Source organism: Lycorma delicatula, chromosome 2 (genome assembly GCF_047948215.1).
Source record: "Lycorma delicatula isolate Av1 chromosome 2, ASM4794821v1, whole genome shotgun sequence".
Classification (NCBI taxonomy): Eukaryota; Metazoa; Arthropoda; class Insecta; order Hemiptera; family Fulgoridae; genus Lycorma; species Lycorma delicatula.
Genome location: NC_134456.1, coordinates 74318960 through 74346253, shown reverse-complemented (window position 1 = coordinate 74346253; position 27294 = coordinate 74318960). Strand labels below are relative to the sequence as shown.

The 27294-nt window shown below is 29.6% G+C and overlaps 1 protein-coding gene across 12 annotated transcripts in view; it reads left to right on the top strand.

Annotated features, from left to right (window-relative positions):
• by (focal adhesion protein tensin) overlaps nt 1-27294 on the top strand; it is a 752581-nt gene that overhangs the window by 613756 nt on the left and 111531 nt on the right. For all 12 annotated transcript variants that reach the window (XM_075355561.1, XM_075355571.1, XM_075355563.1 and 9 more), the window contains one exon: nt 1608-2118. In XM_075355561.1, the coding sequence (XP_075211676.1) occupies nt 1608-2118 (511 nt within the window). The remainder of the gene's footprint in view (nt 1-1607; nt 2119-27294) is intronic.

Genomic DNA, 27294 nt, shown 5'->3' with positions numbered 1-27294 from the left:
TACATACTCGCATTGATATAGAGTCGTGATCGGAGGTATATGGTGCATGAATACTCTTTTCTATTAGCATAAAATGGCACAGTTGTTTTCATTGCTACAGATTAATGTACGGCAGGCTAGCATTATTTATTTCAGTGATAAATAATAAACTTGTTTAGGTCGTTGATTTACCCTTAGTCGATTCTTACGAGTTGCAAATTCTTATTTCTTTGTTCCATTTACATAGTAAAAATTATTTCATTATAAATAAAAGGATGACATTTTATGATAGCAGGTGTTAGTGTTACAGATATTAGTGGTGTGAGTAAGTATTCCTTAATATTAAACATAATAAACATATTTATTTATTCATTTAGAATTATACTGGTTCGATTAAAAAATTACGCATTCCTAGGTAAAAGTATTAAGGAATGATCGTTATTTCCGATTAGGGACGACACTACGTTTCCTATAGATAGGAATACGTTAATTTGGTGTGTTTTCCAATAACAACTGTCCCAATCTTTTTTTCGTCTGTGACGCAGCTGAGGTACAAGTGGCATTAGTGTATAAATACTTTTTCTCAAGAGTAATGATGTTCATTAGAAATCCAAACTCTTTGGTGGGAAAAAATGAAAGGGGCTTACAGGGCTGAACCCACCGGGTTCGTCTAGTGGTGAACGCGTCTTCCCAAATCAGCTGATTTGGAAGTCGAGAGTTCCAGCGTTCGTCCTAGTAAAGGTAGTTCATTTTATACGAATTTGAATACTAGATCGGTTTCTTTGGTGGTTGGGTGTCAAATAACCACACATCTCAGAAATGGTCGATCTTAGACTGTACAAAACTACACTTCACTCTTACACTCGTACATTTCATCCTGTGAAGTAATACCTGACGGTGATTCCAGGAGGCTAAACAGGAAAAAAATTAGATTGTTTGATATATATATTATAACAGTTTTGCCAACTTTATCAACAAATTATTTATAGGTTTTGTTATTTTGAAATTCTTTAAGAAATTGATTAATTTGTTTATATGTATTTATATGAATTATTTAATTAATAATGCACGTTGTATTTGTTTTTTCAATGACATTTGTTCCCATTGTGTCTAAGCTATTCTTAATATTTCTATATAACTGTATTTTTTTATCTTGGAAATTTAACTTACAGAATAAGCTATTATATGGTTAGTGAGTACAACCCTACGTTAAGTGCTAATACGTGTATTGATTTGCCGGTGTAAAAAATAAGTAAAAATATATATACTGCTGTTTGTGATAAGTAATCGGTTAAATTGTAGTTACTTTATCACAATCATATGAATGATACTTATAATAATTGTAATTTTTTTAAGTGTAGTGGGGTTATAATATGATTTAACAGAAGATATAATATTAGTTATTATATCTTTCAACATATGTTACTCGTTATTATAACACATCGCTTCGTGATCGCGCTTTCAACACGTTAGGTTGTGCAACTCGTGTTATATAGTTTCACCTGTTATAGCGGGTGATATTTTTAGTGACCAGATGATTCAATCAATTCAAAGTATAATTAATTCGAAAACTATACATTGTAATTTATTCGGTGAGGTAATTTTTGGATTTCTGTTGTATGTTACAGAGGGTGAAGTTTCTCATACGTACGGACCGTTGGACGGCTCGTTGTACGCGACTGTCAGCAAAAAACAATTGGAGGCGGCTGCGGCGGCCGGTGGAAGCCCAGGGGCAGTCGGCTGCTCAGGGGCGGCTAGCGGGGGCGGAGCGGTAATCAGCAGCATACATACGGTGTCGATGGACTCTGGCATCTCGAGCGCGGGCAACGGTCTACTCAATCCTCCTACGGACCATCATCGCGCCCTCGACGAACTCCTCAACGACATGCTTCTCACCGTAGAAAACATCCCCGATTTGAAACCGGGTGACCTTGATGACTGTCCCCACCAGGATGATATCCCCTACCATGCTCGTCAGGACTCCAGGCCCTTCACGTACGGCAGTGTACCTACCGACAGCATGCTCGGACTATCTAGCCCCGGGCTTGTGCGCAAGGCTTCCTTGAAGGGAGATTCCCCCCGTGACTTGCGCAGGAGTACTAGCGTGCCCTCTGCTAGGTCACCCGATTTTCACGAAGGGTAAGTTTAGTTTTCGAGATATCTATTAGTTTAGAATAGAAGTAGTTATTATTTTGCATGTATCGGATTTACTTTATGGGTCGTGCAGTAATTTTTGAGTTGAATGTTTAAAGTTTTTTTTTTGTGTATTTAACATTTTATAAAATCAGCGTATTTAAAAATATTTCAACAAAAAATTGTTTGTGTAATTCAAAGAGTAAAATATTTACAGTTTATTTTTCAATAATAGATATTTACAATTGCAAATAAATTCGATTAGATGTAATATGATTTATATTAAAAAAACAGACTGTTTTTTTTTCTGCTTATCAAATTAAAGAATTAAACTGTTTATGTAGCTGAACAAAGATGTGGTATAATATTAAAAGCTGTAAACAATTTATAACATATTTACTAATTAGTTGTAAGATATATTTTTATTTGACACCGGAGTAAGTCCAGTTAGTTTTCAAAACAGAATCAAAAGAGAGTATATTTCTTTGGGTTTTTTTTTCAGTTTTGATGGTGAATTTTATAAGTAAAATTTCCCGCATTAGTATAAGAGTGATTGAAAAATATAAAAAAATCTTTAACTTTTCTTTATTGATATTAAAGCAAGCCATTAATCTTTTAATCTTTAAATTCATCGACCAAGATAATGTAAGTATAAATGTTAAAAAATATAACCATTATTTTTTATTAATTTATAAATAATATAAAAATAACCAAAATCGACTAACCATTGTAATAAATGTGTTATTGTAGGTGATGTCATCGATACGATCAAGAAGGTAGGTTAGGTAGGTAGGTAGATGATCTGATATGAGTTGTCGAAACTCTTTGAAAAAGCTTAGCCATTCGTAAGAATAATATCATTTATCAGGATAATAAAAACTATATAATATTTTATTTCCTGACCCCAAAAATTAAATAAATTAAAAAATATTACATAAAGACAAACCTATTTAAAAAATGAGGAAAATAAATAAAAAATACAAACCAACAACTTCACCAACAGTCAAAGTGGATTGTAAAATGAAATTCTTGTTTTTAATCATCCGTTCCCTTGTTTAGCTGTGTTAATTTTTGTTTTTATGTTAAATAAAATTTAAAAAATTACATTTCGGGTCTTTTCTAACTTCGGGTCTTTATTATAGTAGTTATTATTGTTGAATACATTCTAAAAATAAGTGAATTTATAAGATATATTTTTTAATTTAATCAATAATTACTTAATTCGTTTATTCGTATTTACTAATTCTTAAATAATTAGTTCTTCGATAATGATAATAATTAGAATCTTGTTATTGTACTATTATCATTATTGTTATAGGACTGATTTATTACATGCTAAAACTCCGGAACGAAATTAATAGCGTTCTGTCTTTAATTTGAAAAGTTCTTGGTTTGAATCGCGGCCAGTTTGGCACTACACACTAAAACATTTGTTTGCCTTAAGGCGGAGTGATTATAATTTCGTGTTAATCTGTGATCGATTAAGGAAATAAATATATAAAGGTTATATTTTTATTAAGTAGACAATATTTAAATTTTTCATAATAATTTGTTTTTTTTATTTTGTAAACTCTTGACAAAGCTGAGTAAAAAATCGGGGTTTTTTTTCCATATAGTGGAATATTTAAATCTAGTTAGATGTATTTATTTGCCGTGTTATTTACATTTTTTGAGAATTAAAAAAGTTAGGTCATTTTTTTCATAGTTTGTTTACACAGTAAATTGTTGGATAAACCTTAATCGGCAGGTATTTCATTTGAGAGTAAGTTATGTCCATTATGAATAGAGTTCGGGTAGTATTAAGAATTCGTATGCGTTTAAACATGCGTGTATATGTGTGAGATAATGTGATTTTACGTTTGCCTGTGTAATTTCCTGTCTTTCGTAAAGGCTTATTAATTTTATAGTAGAGAGGGAAATTTGGCAGTGGGCGATACTGAGAGCTAAAATTAATATTTCGATACGAAATTAAAACTCAGTAGTTGTAGTGTTTTGCTAAAATTAGTATAAGATCTGCCAAAATGTTAGTTTTCATTCAGAGATGTTCACGGATAGAATGGTATACTTTTTGTAGAGTTTGACTGTTAGTATTTTTACATAAAATATCAAAGAAAAAAATCAGTATAATTTGATTAATTTAAAATACTTAAATTGCAAACGATTCGTTATAAAGTATTAGGATCACAATTAGCCATATAAATTTATTATAAAAAGGTCAGTGATTTTTTTTTTTTTTTAATGTAATTTCTTTCGTATGTTTTACAAAGTAGACTATTTATTAATTATTAACGTAGAGTGAGTTAATGACAGAGATGGATTCGTATTACGTAATGATTTCTGTTGACATGTGGTCATTTGTTTTAACAAATATACAGTTTAGTCTCTCACGTGTCTTTCATTATTTGCATAATATTGAGACTGTTAAATTTCATGTTTAAAATATAATTTTTATATAATGCTACTGAGTTAAAATATGTATATATATATATATATATATATATATATATTTATATTTATTTATTTATTTTTTCAGAAATAAGAGTGTAGTACAAGTTATATCTTAGGTTTTTTCTATGCATTAAAATCTCCATTCGTAAATATTCTTCAAAAATTACCGCGTAATTTTAGATTAAAGCTGATGGATAACAGATTAAATTTAAGAAAATTTAAATTATTTCTTCCTCAATTATTAAAGAAAAAAAATTAATTTTGTTTCCTGAATATTTTGTGAATAGATTAAAGAGATAGGAGAATCTTTATAGAACATTGACTTATTCAAGAATACATTGAATAATGTTCGTTTTTTATTTGTAGTTTTTATCTTCAGCTCCTTCTGAAAATTAAGATATAACTTGCAAAGCAAGTTATATGTGAATCAGTTTTTATCCGATTTGGATTCAGTTTTTTTCCTGAATTTAATCAGAAATTAAAAAAAGAAAAACAATCCGATTTTCCTTATTTTTTTTAGAGGTTAGAAGTTTTAAAATTGTAATTCCGACACTTGTAATTAAATTGTAGCGCCTTAATTTTTTACTGGAATGTCTTGGGCTCTAATGCTTTAAAATTTACGTACCATTAAAAATTTGTATATCTTGTACTCCCACGTGTGGATTTCAAACTTCTTGATGAAATAATAATAAAAAAGTGAACGATAGGAAAATATTAGTTTTCTCTACGAATTGGAATCGGTTAACAGCTACGAGTAAATGGAAAGAAATTTGCTTATTCGTAATAACGCGTTGAAGTAGAAGAAACCAATTAAATATATCTATGGAATAATAAACTTTGATATAATTTCAAAATAAAGTGTGGTCTGAACTATATTTTATTTATTATTATTACTGTTATTGATTTCAACTTTGCGCAGTATCGTTAGCTTAGTACAACGTATTACGCGTTATATTATTAACTACGTCGTTGTTAGCGATATGGATTATCAGCGGAAAACTTAAGAATTTTTGGGCTAATTTACAACTAAACTTGCATAACTTTGTTAATGTAGTATATATAGATATTGTGCAAAGGCTTAAATTTTTAAATGTGAAATATTATTTATACATATTTCAAATGGTATTGCTTTTTTTTTAAATGAATTCTTGAATGAGTTTCATTTAATTTGGTTATTAAAAAAATCTAAAATACTGTTTTTATTTACAATTCTTCGTTTTTCCTTTTCTCCTCTTCAGGTTCTCGTTATTACACTCCTTTATCCTGCGCCTAAAATCTAGTTAGAATTTATCAAGATGTTTATTAAAAGATTTATAAAAAAAACAGTAAAAGTATTCTAAAAATCGTGCTCGGTAATTACTTTTGTTTTAGCTATTCTTTTTCCATAAATTTTTCTTTTACGTGAAACTATAAAGCCAAATAACATCAGAAATAAAAAAAAAAAAAACTATTTTCACATACGTATACTATTATTAATTTTTTTAATTAACAATGAAAAATTTCTAAAATAAATAAAGAACTCTCTAAAATTGTTTACATGAAGTAAAATTGTATAACTAAATACGCATTTCTATTTTATAATTATCAGCATCAGTTATAAAACAATTAAAAAAAATATAAACATAAATCCAATAATGTATGATAGAAATCATTTGTACTGGAATATGAAAAATTGCAATGTTTAAAAAAATGAAAATAATGAAAGTCATTTTTATTTTATAAAATAAAAATTGAAAAAATGAAATTAAAAAAATGGATATATCAACTTTGCTATGAACGGGGTCGGTCCTAGTGGAAAAGTTACCTTTTTCTTGTATTTCATACAATACTTCCCAGAACCTCTTAAGTTTGTCGACTCTATGACTAAGTAAAACGAGTTTTTTTTATTATTCTTTTTATATATACAGATATAATTTTTTGTATTGCTTTGTACGTATTATATTTTATTTATTAATTTATCTCTTTTTCTTTTATTCAACATTTTTTTACATTAATTCTGTTATAATATCTGATGACTATTATTTTAGAATCAATATAATCATGTGATTCTATATTTTTAACAAATACAATTTATTTTCTATCGTATAAAAATATTAACTTAGAAAATTAAACCAAAGTCTAATTTCAAGGTCATTAATTGTTAATAATTGATAGCATTATTATTTTTAATAGTGTTAATAAAAATAATTTGCTCAACAATATGTTCTTTATTGATTAATTATCAATTAATTCAATTAATAAATTGACTGTAATTGTTTTAAAACAATAGTATCATACCAAGTTATCTCGTTTTAAATCACAGCTTGATAGGTTTAATATGCAGAGTACATATGTACAGTAGTACTGTAATGATTTGTTAGATCAGATCTTATATATAGATGTTATGTTCTGATTTAATAGTAATATTAAACTTTATATTGTTCCAAATTAGTTTTAATTAATATATTTCTCAAATGTAATAAACATTTTAATTATTTATATTTTTTTTAATCTAATCTAACATGAAATTATTACTTACACTTCAGGTATCATATGTTCTTCGATTCAGTAAATCCCTTCTCGTTTAATGTATCGAATCCATAAGCATGGACAAGAGCATTTCATATTGTTTAAAAATAAATTTTCTGTCGATGAATTCGTATTTTGTAAACAATAAATAATTGATATTGGAAACTTTTATTTTTTTTCCTGTTTAGCCTCTGGGAATCAACCGTGCGGTATTACTTCAGAGGATGATATGTATGAGTGTAAATGAAGTGTAGTCTTGTAGTCTCAGATCGAATATTTCTGAGATGTGTGGTTAATTGAAACCCATCCACCAACAGTTTTCAATTGGAAATTGTTTTCATTTAAAAAACACATTAATTTTTTTTTTAATGATACTATCTTAACATGTAAACTATTTTCTTATTACGCGATTGATTATTATATGTTTGTAAATATGATAATTTAAAAATTCCTAAAATTTTAGTAGTTTTGAACTTCAAAATATTTTATTTTATTATCTTATCATAATGCAGAAAATGGCATTAATAAGTAAAAAAAATATGTTTTTCCTGTATGTTTTATGAATTAACTTAAGAATCAGTGATCTAATTTTAACGTAACATTCGTCGTTTGAAAACGTTTTTTGTGTCTATTTTGGTTGGCATTTGTTTAGACCGGTGATGCTCAACCTTTTTAGCTCCATGACCCTCAAAAAAATAAAAAAATATATATAATGAATACTTTGCGATGTCCCAACTCAATGAAACCTTATTAAAAATATTTATCTGCGTTGATAACAACGGGTATCATCATATATATATATGAAGTGTACAAACATTAGCAATTTATAGGTTCCAACTTGATGTGTACGTGCTCCTTATATCCTTATAATTTGGTCTGCTTGCATAATATTCGCTGTGAGAGCGTCATGGTCGAACATGTATGTGATACGTTTGAACAAATGTGCTCTCAGCAGTATAAAAGAGGCGTAAAGGATTGCATAATGTCAGTTTAGTTTATGTGATTAAAATGTTTATCATAAATGTTTTTTTCTCGTTAATTGATTTCATTATTGTTTCCGTGTAACGTTGTAGGTTAATTTCACGATCCCCTTTCATATCACCACGATTCCCAAGTTACCAGAAACGCTGGTTTAGACCTTAGTGTATACTAAGTCCTAGTAAAAACAGTTACGTTTATACGGATTTGAATACTAGATCGTGGATACCGGTGTTATATGGTGGTTGGGTTTCAATTAGCCACACATCTCAGGAATGGTCAAACTGAGACTGTACAAGACTACACTTCATTTTCACTCATACAAATCATCCTCATTCATCCTTTTTTTTCTTCCTCTACTCCTCTAGGTCGGTCCGGACTGTTGGTTATAACTCCACCCAGAGGAGTGGCTGGTAACGGTGCCTTCCCACCAACCGGCTGTATATCCGGCATTGTAGGTCGGCTCGCCGGTCAGCTCTTTTGAGGAGTCTTTATTGTGCCCTTTCTTGACGCCGTGTCCGGACATATCTGCCCAACACACAGCGCCGGGTCTTTTCTCTTTTTTTACTTTGGCTACCATCCCCTGGAGTTCCCAGAGGATCACAGGCACTGGCACACCTGGGCATGCCAGCCCTCACCTCTGGGGTTGTCCTTCCGTCCCTATACTAATAGCCCCGGCGCCGCTCCTCTTGATTTTTACTCCTGATTACCGCCGTGGCATATGTGTTGACTCTCCTCCAATGTTCTTCGCTTTGTAACATGTAGTTCACAAGGGTATCTGGTGTGGACTGTGCGATACCCGCCTTATTCCGTTGTATGTTCCACTTTCGGCGTTTGAAGATTGTATGTTTAATAGAGTCCTCGTCTTCGCAAAAAATACATGTCGGTGACGCACGTTTGCCTATTCTATGCAGGTAACTTTGAAAATTACCATGCCCCATTAATATCTGCACTATGTCGAAGGTTACTTTACCAAATTTCCTACCGTTCCAGGCGTCTAGGTCATGTACATTTCGCTTGGTCCATTGTGCCACCACTCTTGCACGCCACATGTTCTTCCATTCGGTCACCAAACGTTCTCTAGCGTCTTTCCTGCTTGAGCCATGAGCTATATCCACCCTTTCTCCCACTTTAAGGTCGACTGGCGGAACTGAAGTGAGGACACAGTGACCCTCATCCTCATTCATCTTGTGAAGTAATACCTGAACGGTAATTCCTGGAGGCTAAAACAGGAAAAAAGAAAGAAGACCTTAGTGTATAAACCCACCGGGTTGGTCTAGTGGTGAACGCGTCTTCCCAAATCAGCTGATTTTGAAGTCGAGAGTTCCAGCGTTCAAGTCCTTGAAAAGGCATTTACTTTTATACAGATTTGAATACTAGATAGTGGATACCGGTGTACTTTGGTGGTTGAGTTTCAATTTACCACAAACCGCAGGAATGGTCGAACTGCGATTGTACAAGACTTCATTTCATTTACACTCCTACATATCATTCTTTCATCCTCTGAAGTAATAACTGAACAGTAATTACCGGAGGCTAAACAGGAAAAAGAAAGAAAAGACCTTAGTATATAGCCGGCCTCCGTGGCTCGAGTAGCAGCGTCTCTTGGCTTTTCATCCGGAGGTCCCGGGTTCGAATCCCGGTCAGGCATCACTCGCTACAAAATTGTCATTTCATCTCATCCTCTGAAGCAATACCTAACGGTGGTTGCGGAGGCTGAAAAAAAGAAGACCTTAGTGTATAAAATGGTTTTCTCTCATTCCTCTGTATATTGCACTCCAAAAATGGTGAATGACGTTTAAGGAGCAAATAATTTTTCACATGCTCATCAAAACTTAATTTTTGTTATTTTAAACCGGATAGGGTCTAATCCTTTATTTGTGAAAAATAATTTTCAACTGTTTTCATGTATTTTTAATTCTGTAAAAAACTTAACCTTACAGTGTAACTTAACCTACAGTGTAATATATCTTGTCTTGATAGTTTTTTTTTTTTTGAGACAGCATTTATTCTATATCCTATAATACTTTTTCAAAGAAATATTATAAAATATAATTTTTTCGTTTATTTTAAATTAAAATTTCATAGTAACAAAAGTTATAGATAGATAGATTTTTAAAATAAATTTTTGACTTAAAAGTTCTTTTGGTGAAAAATGTTTTTATATTTTTCTGTTAGTTATCTTGTTAATATGTTAAATTAGAATTTTGAAACTGTTTGCTTGTTTTTATTACTTTATTTCAACAACAATTTCTACGTAAATTTTAAACTAATTTACATGTTTGTTTAAAAAAAATTGTTTCTCTTCTTTGCTACTATTATAACAGTTAATGGAACGTTATTTAAATAAAAACAACTCGTGAAAATGACATACCATTATCAAGAAAAACGATCATCGCATGACATGATTACTATTGAAAGTTAAGAGTTGTAATGAAATCTCTTTGCTTTCCTTTTTACTAAGCCGAATATACTGTTCTCGAATTTTCAGTTTTTTTTTTCAAGTGACTACGTCACTACTCATCTCGTACTACTACGTACGACCTATATAGAATATTAACATTATTACTCTCGGAAAAGTCTCTTGTACTCTGTTGTTTTAAATAATACACAGCTGTGGGAAAGAACGTAACATAAAAATAATCGCTTATGTGTTTTGAAACAGTATTAAGTACAATTTTTTCGAATAAAAGTTCCCTACAGAGGGACTCTTGTACTATTCTAAATAATTTTGTTGTTATTAATCTTATAGTCATGATTTTTCTAAGAATAAAAGTAGATTTTTTTTATGATACTCTTTCACAAAGGCAATCGTTTGAGAACGTCGTGGAGTATAGAGTAGCGAGTACTAGTTGCCTACAATATGTAAATATTTGGCCCGTTTTTCCAAATATGTTGGACTTAGGCGGGACTTTTACTTACTGCAAAAGGCTTTAAAAAATTGCCAACACTATATCCTTCTTTCATGTATTTTATTTATTAATAATTTTATGATTGCGCGTACTTGAATAAATAATTTTCTTTGTTTTATGATTATCTCATAGTCATTTATAATTTTTTTTTCCTAGGAATAAATAACTTTTATTGTTATATAATATATTAATAATAATAATAATAATAAATTCATACATTTTTCTTATTATTTTGTAGCTTATTGATAACTAATATATATTTTAACGTACTCTTTTTATTCAGTAATGTATAATAAATTAGCTTTTTAAATTAATCTCTCGTATTAATTAAAATATATTACTAAATTTAATTAAATTAGATAAATTTTAAGATTACTACCTACGTATTTCATTAACAAATGTAATTTTTATTAAATCTATAACTTTTTTAGTTGCGTTTCAATTTATGACTGTATTAACATATTTTTTTACCTTCTTATTGTTTGTATTCTTTTTGATTAATATTAAGAATTTGTAAACTTTTTGTTTAATTTCGTTTGTAACGTTTTATGTACAATGAATATCTCGATAATCTTATCGTTTAATACCGTTTTTTTTCTTCGCCGTTTCAAATATGTAAACAACAATTACTTTCAATCGGTTTTTAAAATTATTATTAAGACTTTTTTGTCTTGGTTTTTCGTAGCTTTATTTTAAAGTTAAACCGTTGCTATGCAACAGTATTTTTATAAATACGAATCTTAGTTACAATACGTTAAATAAAATAAAGAAACGCAAAGTCAGTCGTGATAGATTGCCGTGTTTTATTTCTTAAGTCGCCTCGGGTAGTGCGTGTGTCAGTGACCTGGAAGATATTATTGTAGTTGTCGGATAGAAAGGAAATAAATAAAAGTAGGAGACTTTTCGTCGCATGCTTTGCATCCAAAAATACTCTTTTAACGGCGGCTTTATAAACGTTATAGCAATCTACATGAATGACTGCTTCATTTTCGAAATCCGTTTTGAGAAATAATTTGCCGTACGACCTTGAGTAATTTTTTCAGCAGACGTTTAGTCAACGATAGCGTAGGACTATAGTACCATCTGTCGAGCATTCCTGCCGTTACTCTGGGTAATTGCAATCCAGAGAATCCATAACTGTTTCAGAAGCGACCCTACTTGTTAATACAACGAATTACTTCTTGTAGTAATTCCCGATACAGCCAGGAGATCGCAATCCACCCACTCGTTTAAACAGCTGCGAAGTAACCTACATTCTAGTTTTCCTTTAACAACTCGCGTATACCGTATGTAGTCTCTCTCTTTCTCCGACATCCCCCTCTCTTTTTCTTCCTGCATCACTCTTATCTTTACTTCTTCTGCCCCTCCTTTTAATTCTCCTTCGACTCCGTTGTAAATATGGATTAATGCAATTACAGTATTCCCCTTCATTGTTGTCGGATTGTGCTGTAGAATGCAGGTTTCTTCCTTTATGCATTAACGCACTTCCTTGATTTATGACCGTTTTTATTATTACTTTTTATTTATTATAATTTATATGATAACCATTACGCGTACAGGGCATTTAAAAATTAAAAACTCCTGACTTCTTTTATTATTTTTTTTCTTTTTCATTCTTCAATGTAACTTAGCTTATATATAAGAAGTTTGAGAAATGTATTAACTTCCAAAGGGTGGTCCATCAACTTCTACTTCAGGCGTTCTGTTATTATTCAAGCTTATAATATCAACTCTTTTTAATTTTAATTTATTTTTTATTATTTTTTTAAAGAGCATCATTACTCATTCTATATACTTCTATGTTGATGATTTATTAATTCTGTAATGACAAAGAACAGTCTGAAAGTGACGTAAAAATAAATTATATCATTTTTTATTTTAGTTTATTTTATGACCGTTTAAAATTATTCTGTATATTTAATTGTAAAATAAGAATAAAAAAGAGTTCACATTTTTAAGTACCGTCCTTGGTATGGTTATAAACCATTTTTCTACAGGAATACTATTTATTCATACATTTTTAGCTCTTTACGGTTTTTTTTTGACTGTGTATTTTGCATAATAATATTGTCTTATTTATAAACTTCTAGGAAAGTTAACCTATGTAATTAAAATCCATACGCGAAACATTTTTGATTTGAACAGGACTAATTTTTGAGAAGTTTTTGTTTGTTTGTATATTCTCTTTATCACTTACTCTCTCTTCTTTCTTTTTTTCTCTATCCGTGCGAGTGCAATAGTGATTAGTTTAGTCCTGATCAAATAATATCATGTATTGTGCCGTTTTAAAATGTTTATCATCCCATTAATTTTCACTTTCAAGTTTAACCCTTTGGCTACATAACTATTTTTTTTCCGTTATCCGTAGAGGGAGGGAAAAACTCTTCCAGCCACCGCCAGGCCCGCTCTCACCCGTTAAAGATCCTCCCCCTCTAGTCGCACGGGGGCCGGACCTAATCCGTGTAGTATGAACACAACCTCCGTGCAACCGCTTGGGCACACCTAGCGCTATTTATTTTTTATTAATATAGTTTTTGGACATTTGTTTTCTTAATTTCAGTTTTGTGATATTTAGGAATTGTTTAATTCTATTTTTGGGATGATTATAACAGTTTACTTTGAAAACTAAGTGGCCATTGTTTTATTGCCAATGATTTTTTTATTATTAATTTTTTTAAATTATGATAGCTGGAAAATATTTATTTACAGTAAAAAAAATAAATAAAATAATAGTTGGAATTATATGTATTATAAAAAATTAACTCGCAAATTACTTACAAAATATTCTACTTAAAATCCAAAAACCATATTTTTATTTTCCAATAACAATTGCTTAACGGCGAGGACCGGTTGCCTTGGGGGTGATAAAAAACAAATTGTTATTTTTCAGTTATTAAACAGTCAGGAACTGAGGAATTAGTATTAACAAAAATTTTTGAATTGATATATAAAATAATAATAAAAAACATTAATTAAAGATTAGGGAACTTTATAAAATTTAAGTATTTCTATCAGTTTTTAGAAGATAGAATTAAAAGCAACTATTGTTGGTTTATAAAAATAGAAGTATCATTCTAGGTTATTTCTAGAACAGAATAAAGTAGTTTCTTGTTACCTTCTCCAGTGAAGGACATATCGTTGCAATTAGAGTGAAATGTCCACATAAAAACATTTTATGTTTTCTCTACGCGTAGCACCATTATACAAGGTTTGGCTGTATACTGAATATCATTATTCTCAGAGAAAGCAGCTCTAACTAGTGCTTCAAAAGCTTTTTGTTGCGACTAAAAGAAAAACTTAAAACAGGTAGTATAAATAAAGCAACAGAAAAAAATTTTTTTTCTTTGTAAAATATTACATTTTACAATAATTTGGGTATTTCACGATATACGTTATCGTGAAATACCAAAATTAGAGAATGTCAATATTCTCCGGTGAATGTCGACACATACCAAATATGTCTGTTGAAACCGAAATATTTCCTTATATTATTAAACAATCGAACCTTCGCCCATATAAATCGATAAACATAGGTGGGGAGCGAAATGTTAACTAAAAAAAAAAAATCCAATACCAATCTCTATCATGATAGATCGTGAAAAACGCTCGTAAAAAAGGAAGTTAAAATTTTTAACCCCAACATAACCTGCGCTCACTAACCTCGTCTAATTAACGTTAAATATACAAATTATGTATGTTATTCTTCAACATTTGAGGCTATTGATCAAATTCACCACGTCTTTTTGGTGAAAGTTGAATAAAAATATTTTTATAGAAATATTGAACAAAGGGCAAACCATCTGACTGTTTATTTATATCGTTATTCTTCATCCATGCCATTAACATATTATTTGTATCCCGATGGGCTTTTTCAATTTATAAAATGCTGAAAGTTTGATTAATTTTTTAATAAATGCGGTGAATGTGATTAATCGCATCCAGTGTTGGAGAATAACAAATATAATTTGTAGATTTATCCTTAATTAGACTAGGTAAGCGTGTAGTACATTTATTTTAATGATGACAATATTCTTCTTTCAAAGATTATTCTAAGAAACACTGGTAAAAAAATGAAGGATAAAAATTTAGATATTTTTTCTAAAAAAAAAACAAAAAAACGAAAAAAAATTGTTTGTGGTTGCAAGCAATTATACGAGTGGTAGTATCGATAAATAGGGAAGTATTACAGGGTGTAGATAGATTGATAGGTTGCATAGATAAATAAACTAAAGGATTGTCAAAAATATATTATTGTATAAAAATTACAGATTGTTAAATTTTAGAAAACCCATAGTATTTTCCTTCTCCCTCAAAATTCTTCACAAATATAGCAATAAGTATTTCGATTTTATGATAATTCTACTTAGTTTAGAGTACTGTTTAGTTTGATGGACGACTTTGTTTATTAAACAATTACATTCAGATAACCTGAATGCTATTATAAGATAACCTGAATTACATTCATATAACGTACTACGTGTGCGTTCCCTTATTTTAATATACTGTACATAAATTATTGTTATTTAAACAAAACACTTATTGATAAACAAAGTATTTTCCGTTTTAGAACACGTAGATTGTTAGAGCTAATGGTTCTTATTAATGTGGTGGAAAAAACTTACGGGGTGGCTGTTAAGTCTTTGGACATGTGATGAGGCATGCTGCAAGGAGGGTGATAAAAGGAAGTGAAATATAAAGTCACTTCCCCTTGTTCAGTCAGAAGGGTATAAGATAGATGAATATATGTGACGGTTCGGCCTGCCAGGGAAAACATCCGCTTCCGTAGTCGTTGTATATGTGAAATCAGTACAAAGATTTATCGATAGAACTGCAGCTTATTAATCATTTCTACCGATTTATGTTAGAGATGTAGTTAAAAAATTTTTTTTTATGTTTCGTTTTTCTTTCTTATTTATTAATTTGTTAGTACTGGTATTTCTCTTTAATGGTAGATAGTTTTCTGTACAAGCATTGAATTATTTGTTTATATTTATATATTTTTTAGCCTGTATTTAATTTTTTTCCTTGTTTTAACAATTTTAAATATAAACCAGTTATCAATTCTTTTTGCGAATTATAATTTTTTTTTACTGCACTACAAGGTATTTATTGTAAAACAAGCCGGGTGCACTAAAACTGTTCGATGTAACCCTCGGTTACCTTTACTAGAACTTAAAAAAATTAGATTTGATTTAGATTGACGGAATGTTCGGAAATCTGTTTTTTACTCCGTTAAGAAAGAGTTTACGTCAACATTTAAAATTTTGTCTTTACATATTTTTAAACAATTTTGTTGTAAATTAAGTATGTATTAATAACATAATTATAACAATTTTAAATAGAATCGCCCGTGAAAATAAAAAAAATTATATATTTTCAGTTTTATTTAAGGTTTGATGCTAAATTAAAAACAACTCTGCAAATTTAATGTGAATTTTAAGGTGGACTGACCTTCAAAAATACCCAAACTTTAAATAAGAAGAAAGTGTTAATTAATATATATATGTACTAGCGGACCCGACAGACGTTGTCCTGACGCGGCATTATTCTGTAATAAATGCACACACATAAATATTAGTAACTTAATTAAGTTAAAATTAGCAGGAATGTGTTCTAAATTTCATTAAAATGACTATTAGTATGATATTAACAGTTTGTGATAATGGGTTTATTGATTAATTATGTGTAGTATGGGTAATATTTATTTTCCCTAAATATTGAGATGTCTGATGAAAATTGAATTAAAAAATCTAAACTTCGTAAAATTAATAATTAGTTTAATTAATAAATTTTCATCCACATTACTTACTACTAATTTTCACTTAACATCATTCTAAAAAAGTACCGCCTACATATTTTTTTATTTTTATTTAATAATTTTGATGTTTCATATCCATGTAACAGCTTAATTAATCAGTTAATAAAAAAAATTAAAGCACTGTAAAAAAGCAACGTTGTTAAAATTTTAGTAGACATTTTTATCATTTTTCTTATTTTTTATTTTGACATCTATTTCACCAAATTTTTTAGATAATTGTAAATTAAAAATAATTTTAGAAAACCTTTTATAAAATTAATCAGCTAAAAAATTATAAATTCAATTTTTTAGATATACTTTAAACTATATTTTTAGTAACTTATATTTTAATTTTATAAATGTTATTTTACAAACTTAAATTTTTATTTTCAAAGAGCCGTTCAATACTTCATAAGTTGCATAGAATTAAATGAGAACTGACAATTTAAATTTGTAGGTTAAGTTGATTGTTATTGAACGCACGTGTATACATCATTAAAATTCATGAAAAATCATGTAAAATACTCACTTCAATACTGCACCTTACAAATTTGCACAATGTACATTTTTTAATTAAACTTTAAAACGTTATTTCAATAAATAATAATATAATATAATATTCTCAATAAGCGCGCAATTCTAGCAGACTCGGCGATGGTTCGCTATCGCTAGATCTGAGTATACATACAGATTAAATGACAACAATTGAAAGTTTCATAAAACCTTAAAAAACTGAACATTAGCAATTTAACAAAATTTAACCTTTCACTTTTTAAAAGTCAGAATGTAAATAAATCCAAATGGCAAAACAACAGCACTACCTATCGGATTTAATTCACTCCACTCTCTAATCACACTATTCGGTGGAAAATAATTTTTTAACGAAAAGTGTTATGGCTGCAAAATCATTACAATTAATACTGAACATTAAGAAACTTACAAAACATTACGGAACCTTATAAAATTTCACCTTTAACTTTATAAAATTCAGAATGTAAATAAATCCAATCGTCAGAACAGCACTACCTATCGGATTTAATTCAAACTATTCTCTAAATACGAATTTTAATGTAAGAACAACACTAAGCTAGGACGCAAGTAACTGATATGCGAAAAAGCAACAAAATTAAAAAAAATTCCTAGAATCCGATCGCAGCACCAACTACCGGGTTTGACTGATAAACCAAAAATTGAAAAAAAAAACTTCTAAAACGCGATCGCAGCTCTGCCTACCGGATCCACACGCTGCCTACCGGACCCAATTGTGAACCTTAACCATCCCAAGATCAACAACACATAAATAAATTTAAAAAAACATTTTCACTTCAATACTGTACCTTACAAATTTGCACAATGTATATTTTTTAATTACAGTTTAAAACGTTATTTCAATAAATAATAATATAATATTTCTCAATACGCGCACAATTCTAAACGCGATCACAGTGTTTAGTACTTTTGTTTACATTGGCCATACGGGCTCTTTGTGATTGGTCGTTGTGTTTGACAGCGGCCATCTTGCATTGATCTGATTGGTTTTCCTTTTTTACATTTCCATCTGATTTATTAGCCTCTTATTTATTAAAAAACTGTTTTCTCGCGATTTTTTGTAACAATAATAACACAAAATTACGAAATATTTTTCTCAATTTCATCGCAGCACCAACTGTCGGGACAAACTAAAATTAAAATAGAATATTATTGAATATTCGATACTTCGATGGTAGTGCAGTCTGCCGGATCCAATGTAAAACATTCCCAAATCAACAACTACTTATAAATTTTAAAAAAATAATTAAAAAAACATTTTCCAGTGGACCAAATTGTGAATCTAAATCATTCTCGAATCCCCTTGAACACCCACACAAAATTTCATCAAAATTAGTCCAGCCGTTTAGGAGTTCACTTCCATACACACGCACACAAGAAATATATATATAAAGATGTACAAGTATGGCTACAAAACGCTACTAATAAAAAAATTGCAGTTTGCAAGACGTCTCCATGAAAATTTAAAAGAAATGCAGTAGAAAAAAGTAGACAGCCTATTTGTTGACACTTTTTGGAATCAGAACAATTTTTTTTATTTAAGTTTTCAAACTTAGTCGAAAAAATTCTTTAAATATCGTAATTGACTAACATATTTAATTATGCTGTACCAGTTCGAAAAGTAAGCTACGATGACGACGGCAACAATTAAACAGAATTCAGTTTCGTCTTTGTGGAAAATAGTTTTGTTTAAACATTTATCAGTTACCTTGGAATCAGTACGTACCATCTGAAGAATTTCTTCTGCAAAAAAATAATAAATAAAAATATATAATTTTGTTCGTTTAATACAGAATTACATGCTTAAACATAAAAGAAAAAAAATACGAGTTGAGTTGGGAACATTCTCTTTTTTTGAAAAAAAAATCACTTTTTTGTTATTAAAATGAATTATGAAAACTTTTTGAAGTTTTTGAATTATGAAAAGTTATAAGTTTATGCCACATCTTATTTTTAAAATTAATGAATGATTGCGCAATCATTCAGTAATTTATGTTAAACGCATGTTTTTGTTAAAATGCATGTAAATAATGTGGAAGATGTGTTACGACTGGAGCTGGAGTGGGGAGTCCTGTTTACTGCCTCCACATTGAGTATTGCCAGTCTGTGTCGAAAATTGGCTTTTGAACAAGGTTGCGCAATCGTGTGTTGTATTTTCTTCCTTGTACGAAAGTAATGTAATCGCGAAAAATTTCGGTTAATGGGCATTTCAACGGAAACATCCATTTTGACTATCCCTGAATCCATTTTGACTAGTTTCGGAGTGACGTCTGTATGTAACTCAAAAACGATTAGGTAAAATATTGAAATTTTGGATTTAGGACTGTTGTAACATCTAGTTGTGCACCTCCCCTTTTGATTGCAATCGACGGACCAAGAGTGTCCAAAAAGCCCAAAATGTAAAATATTTGGATTTTGGACTTTTTTCAACTGCAGTAAAAGCCCTCATTGAGAGTTTTTCAACAATATATCATGTGGTACTTATTTTCATTGGTTCTAGGGTTATAGCCAAATAAAATTTTATTTAATAAAATATTTGGTTCTTACAAGGGGAAGGCATATCGGTTCGAATCAGACTTCATTTCCTTTTTTTAACTTTTTTTTAATTTAAATATATTGATTTATTAATAATTATTAACCCCTGATTGTAAAAAATTTACAATAAATAATAATTAATTAAAAAAAAAAAAAAAAAAAAATGAAAAAGTAAGAAATTATTAGTGAAATAAAATTTTATGTGCTTGTAAAAATGTGTGTATGTAATTTAATAGACGTACAAGGAAGTCATGTGGTGTCCACATCAGATTTTTTTTTAAAAATTAAGATTTATGCAAGTCAGATTATATCCTTGCTGATTAATTTGAATCCTAATAATTAATTTCCTGTTATAACATAAAAAATGAACAGTGATGTCCACATCAGAGTTTTTAAAATGCGGTTAACTGTTGAAAAACAAGTATTCGTGATGTGAAATTATTTATAGACGAATTCTCATGTTGTGTGTCGGCGAAAATTCAGGAAAAATTTGAAAAGGAAGCCCAACAAAAAGCGTTATTGAAAACTTAGAAAATTTCGTGAAATAGATTCGATGTTAGAAGATTTCATAGATCTTTTCGGAGACCAAGCCGTGAAAAAAACATTTCACTCGGTTCATTGCACAAAAGATTTCCCTGTCACGATTATTACTTTAAGCAAAAGATTGCGGGAGCTTTTTTAAGCTACCTCGGAATTCCTTCATGATGGTTATGAATGAAATTTTTTAAACGAGGGTTTGGATTTTTATGAGAAAAATTCGTTGTCCAATTATTTTTATGACTTTCAAATAAGCTAATATATAAAAATATGTACATTTAAAAAATCTACTTCTTAGGTAACATCCTATCGCCTAGATTTAATTTTTATAGAGCTTAGCAATTTGTTTACATACCATGTTGTGTATACTGCTTTCCTAACATTTATTTTTAAGATAAAATGCGGTATATAAAATTGAAGATGGTGATTCAACGAATTGTTTTTGTTGTAATGCCTGTACATTTTTTAAATGTTATATTAAAAGTTAATTTTCTTGCAATTTTTTTTATCTTGGGGGTTTATTTGTTAATTTTTTTTATCCCTTTGTTGTTGCCGATCATGACTTTTTTTCGAACAGCAGCAATTCAATTTAGTATAATCGAAGTTATTCCAGTTCACCGGATTGATTTTGTTGTCAGGAAGGATACTCAATGACTCACAGATCTTTTCTTTTTCTGTACATTCTTTCTTGCGTGATTTTATAAAGCAAACAATGGTGGTTTTTTTTTTACCAAAAATGTGATATCAGTGCCTAAGACGCTATTCTCTGCGTCGTTTATTTAGATAGTGAATAATGTTTATGGTTTCTTGTCATTATAAAGTAATAATAATTCTGTATTCATTTATTTTATTTTTGTTTCTTTTGTTATTTATAGCTTCATGTAATTATGAAACATTAATATTTTTATGACTTGAAGTATAATTACTTATAGAAAGAGATTTGTTACAACTTAAGTTTTTATCACACGGAACATATTTTTATTAAATATGTTTACCGTATTTTATTACTTTTTATTATCCATTTGTTTTGTTTTCTTTTCATTTCGTGAGGAGAAAAAATTATCGGTTGAGATTTTCAAGAAAATGATAATATAGTAATATACGTGTTTCAGTGCGACGGGAAGAAAGAAATAAAATTCTACTATTTGCATATATTCAGCATTTAATGGATGTAATTTGAACGTCAAGTATAATGAAATATATAATCTTATGAAGTGATCAATTTATAATAATACAATAAATAAGAGAAAAAACCCTACTAATTTTGTTTGGTCTTTGATTACTTACTGGTCAACCTTAGCTGTAAGTAACCTGAAGCGACACCTGCGTTATTAAATCCTACCTTCAGACTCAATGGTTTGCTGTGTTAGGCGCCAACGTGCAATAATTGCGACTTATTTGCATACTGGGCTGGAAATGCATCGTTGCATGGGCGTTCTTAACTCCTACACGTGCGCGATATACCCGTACCTTGTATTATAATAATAAATGAGATAGTATGCTACATCTGAGTCGGTCTTTCATTTCAGCTTGTTAGTTATATTAATATATATTTTATTCTGACACCTTATTTAATTCATATAACATGTTATTTTTATTCATTTGTAATAAAAATATTTTAGTTTTTTTTTTTAATATTGCATTGCAATAAGAATAGATTTATGCCATTTAATTTTGCCTGAATTCAAGAAAAAATTATACATATTTAAACCACCTTAACATTTTCAGCTTCTAAATTTTTTTTTCCGCCGTGTTTAATTCACAATAGGTTCCAATTTACCGAAACCATAAATCAATTTAAATACAACAAAATGAGATGCAGAGATGAGTTTGCATTGAAATCCCTCAAAATACACATACATATTAAAGCATTTGTATACATACATATCTTATGCAATTTAATAAACATTACGTATAAAGATAAGTCCTAAAAACATTGATAAAGTTCAGAACATAAAAAGCAATGAAAACACCAAAAAATGGTCTTTATCATTCTTGGTCTTCATTCTAAATGGTCTTCATCAAAGAATAACTTATCTAACAAAGAAACGGTGAAACAATTCAAAGAACCAACAAAATTAAGTAGGGAAACCTAAGGTAGTTAATTCACCTCAAATCTTGGAGAACTTACAGATTTAATACGTGCAGGGTCTTTAGGCTCCTACGCTATTATCCAGGAGGTTAACCGCATACCAGTTCACAAGTTTGTTCAATCTCATTTTGTATCTTGTACCGAATCGCCGTACCGCACGAATGGTTGACATTTTCAGATAATGATGTACTTCAGTGTTTTTCACAAACCACAACGCTTCTGTTATTTCTCAATAGTTTTTTTCTAGAATCGCTGAACGACTTTGATGTTACTCTTATTTTACACGCCCTTAGTTTGATTCCATAGATCCAAATCGGTTTCAAGACTGCTAAGTACAGCGATTTATTGTTAGGTAATGATAGTTGTAACCCCCTGTTTAATAGCCTTAACTTAATGAACCCCCGAATTTCCCTGAACTTAATGTTAAGCTTTGTCGTTTTCTCCCTGACATGAATCCTCCACGTCAGACGGCGATCCAGGTACAGTCCTAGATATCGCACGCTGTTAGCATTTAGGTTGAAGACGCCGTTAAGTTGAACCAGTGGGCAATCACCCCTCCTTATCGCAAACGTAACAAGCGTAGACTGGCCACATTAACTTTATTAAACTTAATTAAGCCATTCGTTAATCTAGATCGAATACAGTTTGCAGTTAAGCAGAATCTACGATCGGGTCAGTATCCACAGCTAGGATCACCTTCTGTCATACACAAACGTTGCAACTATGATGGTCTACTGAACTTAAAAAAATGATAATTTTCAATTTTTCTCAAAATCAGGCGTTTTGAAGTCGGCGTCAATTAAGGATTATTAACCTATTAATAAGTGTTTTTAATTTTGGCGATGGCTTCAAAAAAAGAAAAGGAAATTAAATAACAATTGAAAATCTATCTTTTTACGTTTTGAAGCGCTATAAAAAACAAAATCGGTTTAATTTTACACAATTTATTACGTGGAAGTACCCATAAGCAAGACTGGTAGACATAAAAGGTAGAACAACATAAAAAGGTAGAAAACCTTTTATGTTGAAAGTAAGTTTGCTGTATGAAATGTAGTTTTAGGTTTAGATTAGCGTTACATTGTAGTAAAAGGTTGACAACAGGAAAATAAAAAAATCGGGAACTGGAGACAAGTTAATTAGTAAAGAAAGGCTTGTTAAAGGAGGTTGTTTATAATTATATCAATTACAAGTATGAGAAGGCAGACCTCTATGACTGAGTGGCAACATCGTCTTTTTATTGAGAGGTTCCGAACACAAATCCGTGTAAAGCAGCATGGTTCTTTTTGTATGTTACAGATTTCCACCACCTTCTAGTTCGACGACCGTAATTATTATATCCATTTTCTTAATCTCGGAAAAATGAGAAAAAGGGCGCTAAAAACAGAAAAATATGTTATTATCTTGTAACATAAAATTAGGTTGATAGATCTCGCATTCTAGGTTTAGTTTATAAGAGGATGTTGATGTTTTTCCTTTAGTTAACTAAAGGAAAAACAAAGATTGCAAGAGTTAAATCAAAAATAAAAGATTAACCTAGTATTTGAGAACAACATAAAACCAGTCAAATTATTGATAAAAAAAATATTATAATTTGATGTATTTAATTCTGTAATACTACAGGACCATCCTAGTTTCGAATCTACATCACCCTTGGCAGTTTTTCACACGCTTCAAAATCATCATTATACATATCTATATTTGGACGTTAACCTGCTGTTGAGAAATAATTATTAATATCTTAAGGTATAAAAATTTGTTACAAAATGTCATTATAAGATTTCTAATTATAATCAATACAAATCTTTTCAATATCGTTATATTTGTATATTACAAGGCGATTACTGATTCTTGTTTCTCCTTATTGGGGTACGTTTATTCTTTTATAAAGTTTCATGTTCACAATTAAACGACGTAAATAGCAACTACAATTAGGTACAAGTTTTTTTCTTTTGTGTGCGATTTTTTTATACTTATATTCTTAACGATTAAAATTGTTTTTTTTTTTTTTTTTTTTATTTAAAAAAATAAAAGAGAATGTTTTTATTCAGTTTTGCTTGTTCTTTTAGCGACATTTTTTTCCGTATGTAACCCACTTTCATTTACTGACTTCTTATGTACCTATGTCATTGGTTTATGATGATAATTTTTGTGGGAGTAACCGATTTAAGTCTTACATTCGCTTAGGGTGTTATTGGATAAGAACAATATCAATTTGCAGCCAGCCTCCGTGGTGCGAGTGGTAGCGTCTAGGCCTTTCATCCGGAGGCGTCGGGTTTGAATCCCGGTCAGGCATGGCATTTTCACACACGCTACAAATCATTCATCTCGTCCTCTGAAGAAATGCCTAACGGCGGACTTGGAAGTTAAAAAAAGAAAAATAAATAAATTTGCTATCAGTTAAAACTATCCAAACTGTTAAAATGTATCCCATTGATTTAATTCTAATAAAAAATGTTCAATGTTAAAATATTTCTGATCTTCTTTTACGTAATTATGGATACTTCTTTTTCAAACGTTAGGGTGTTTACGGGTTTTCCATCCTTTTCTTTCAGCGCATATTGCAATGACTGCTGTTTTCAACTGTTGTAAAAGCGATGGAGTCTTTGCATGATTATGTATGTTTAAAAAAAAAATTCAATAAAGGTTAAAACACTAAATTTGTTATTTAAAGAAAAATATCAATACGTTAGAAAGAACTAAGCTATACGAGTAAGCTATAGATATTTCATAAGTTACTCGTCATCAAAAATCAGCTGATTTAAAAGTCGTGAGTTCTAAGGTTTAAATCCTTGTAAAGGCAGTTACTTTTATACGGATTTGATCGTGGATACCGGTGTTCTTTGGTGGTTGGGTTTCAATTAACCACACATTTTAAAAATGGTCGACCTGAGACTACAAGACTACACTTCATTTACATTCATACATATCATCCTCTGAAGTAAAACCTTACGGTGGTTCCGGAGGCTAAACAGAAAAAGAAAGAAAGATAAGTTATAGTAAAATTTATTTATTTTGCAAACAAATATTCCTTTATTCGAATTCGGGTGTTTTGACATTGAAAAAGTTGGTTTGTAGGAAATTGTTAGAAGCATTGTTTGGTAACTGCAAAGCTCCCATTTATTCAGCCCTGCAAAAAATTTTCGAACGGCTATTAAAACGAAGTCGCTAATCCTGTCTCGGTTTACGTGCCGCCAAACTTGTATATTTTTTCAAGATCCTGTCACAAACTTCTCTTTTATATGTTTCGTTTAAAAACCAATTTATTTCGTATTCTATCAGCGCACTTAATTTTAACCTTCTCTTATTTCAACTCGTCTCAAAAGCTTCTTTTATTATTATTATTTTTTCTGGCTTGGGTTGGTTTTCTATTTTTTAGTGTTGTAAAATTCTCTACTTGCTAAATAAATAATTTTAATATTTTATGAAAAATTATTCATGTGTAATATACCTCCATGTATTTTATAAAGTTATTTTAATTTCATTTATTTGACTTAAATAAATATTTACTCGATAATCAATGCGTATTTCTATTTAAATGTTGTAATAATAAAATATAAAACAGATTTTTACTATTTTATTTATTTCTTCTTGGAAGTTATTTATTTATTTTTTCATGGCTAAATTCTTTTACGTTTTTCTTTATTTTACATAATGTTACCAAGTGGGTCATTAATATCACCTGCATTAGTTATTCACAACATTTATACTTGCTAAAGTATTTCTATAGAAATGACATTGTAATATTTGTGTATATCAATCAATTTTACTGCGGTTAAAAATGTACTGCCTATTTTGTCCCAAGGTTATATGTCATCGGATTTTTTACTGCATGGATTATGTACGTATCGGTCCTTGATTTTTACAATAGATCATGAAACTAAATAAAAAAATTCAGAAACATAAGTTCACTCGTAAATAAATAAAATAAAACAGGAATTTTTATTTTATTTTACTTGTCGGTTTCTTTTATATTTCGAGTGGTATTACATTGAACCGATAGTTAATTTGGCGTTAATCGTAGTTAATCGTATTTACGAGACAGTTAGGTAGTGGTTGGTTGTAGACTTAACTGCGGGCAATGGCAGGTTTCCCCAGTTAAAAGGCGTGAAGTTTTCATTTAACGACCCCTTTCAGTGGTTCCAGCTAAAAATATAACATTTCATTTCCTTTTCTAATATTAAACTCTCAGAAATAACATTCTTTTTATGTTCTCTTAAGAACATGAGAGGCTACTGACGGGTATAACTTTCAGCTTTTTAAATATATGTAAATACGATAGAAATATTCGGAGAAAATAATTAAACAAATTTTCGAAAAACAGTTTTTTATGTGAAGATTTAAAAAAAATATTTTCAATTTTCCGTTTCAGTGGGACAATTAAAATGGAAAAAAAAGTTATTTGCATACATTTGTATCCAACAGACTGGCTGTAAGCCTGTTGACCAAAATGATTTCTATAATTTTTTAAATTTTAAATGTATTATATTTTCTGTTTGAAAATAAAAATTTATTATATTCGTGTGTAAATTAATATATATTTTTAGGTTACCAGTAGTTTATAATTAAGTAAATACTTCTTCCACAATAATCTTCGGAAAGAGATTAATATTTTTTTTAATCTTGTTAAAAATTAAAGTTAAAACAAACATTTGATAAAAGTTGGACCAAATTTTATTGTACTTTTAATCATCGTTTTGGTTAACATTTAAAAATATAATATATTTAAAAATTATTAGGCTTTAATTTTTTTAAAGTTTGATTTGATGAAATTTATAACGATAGTGATGTTAAAATTATTTTAAAAATATATACAATTGATAAATTTC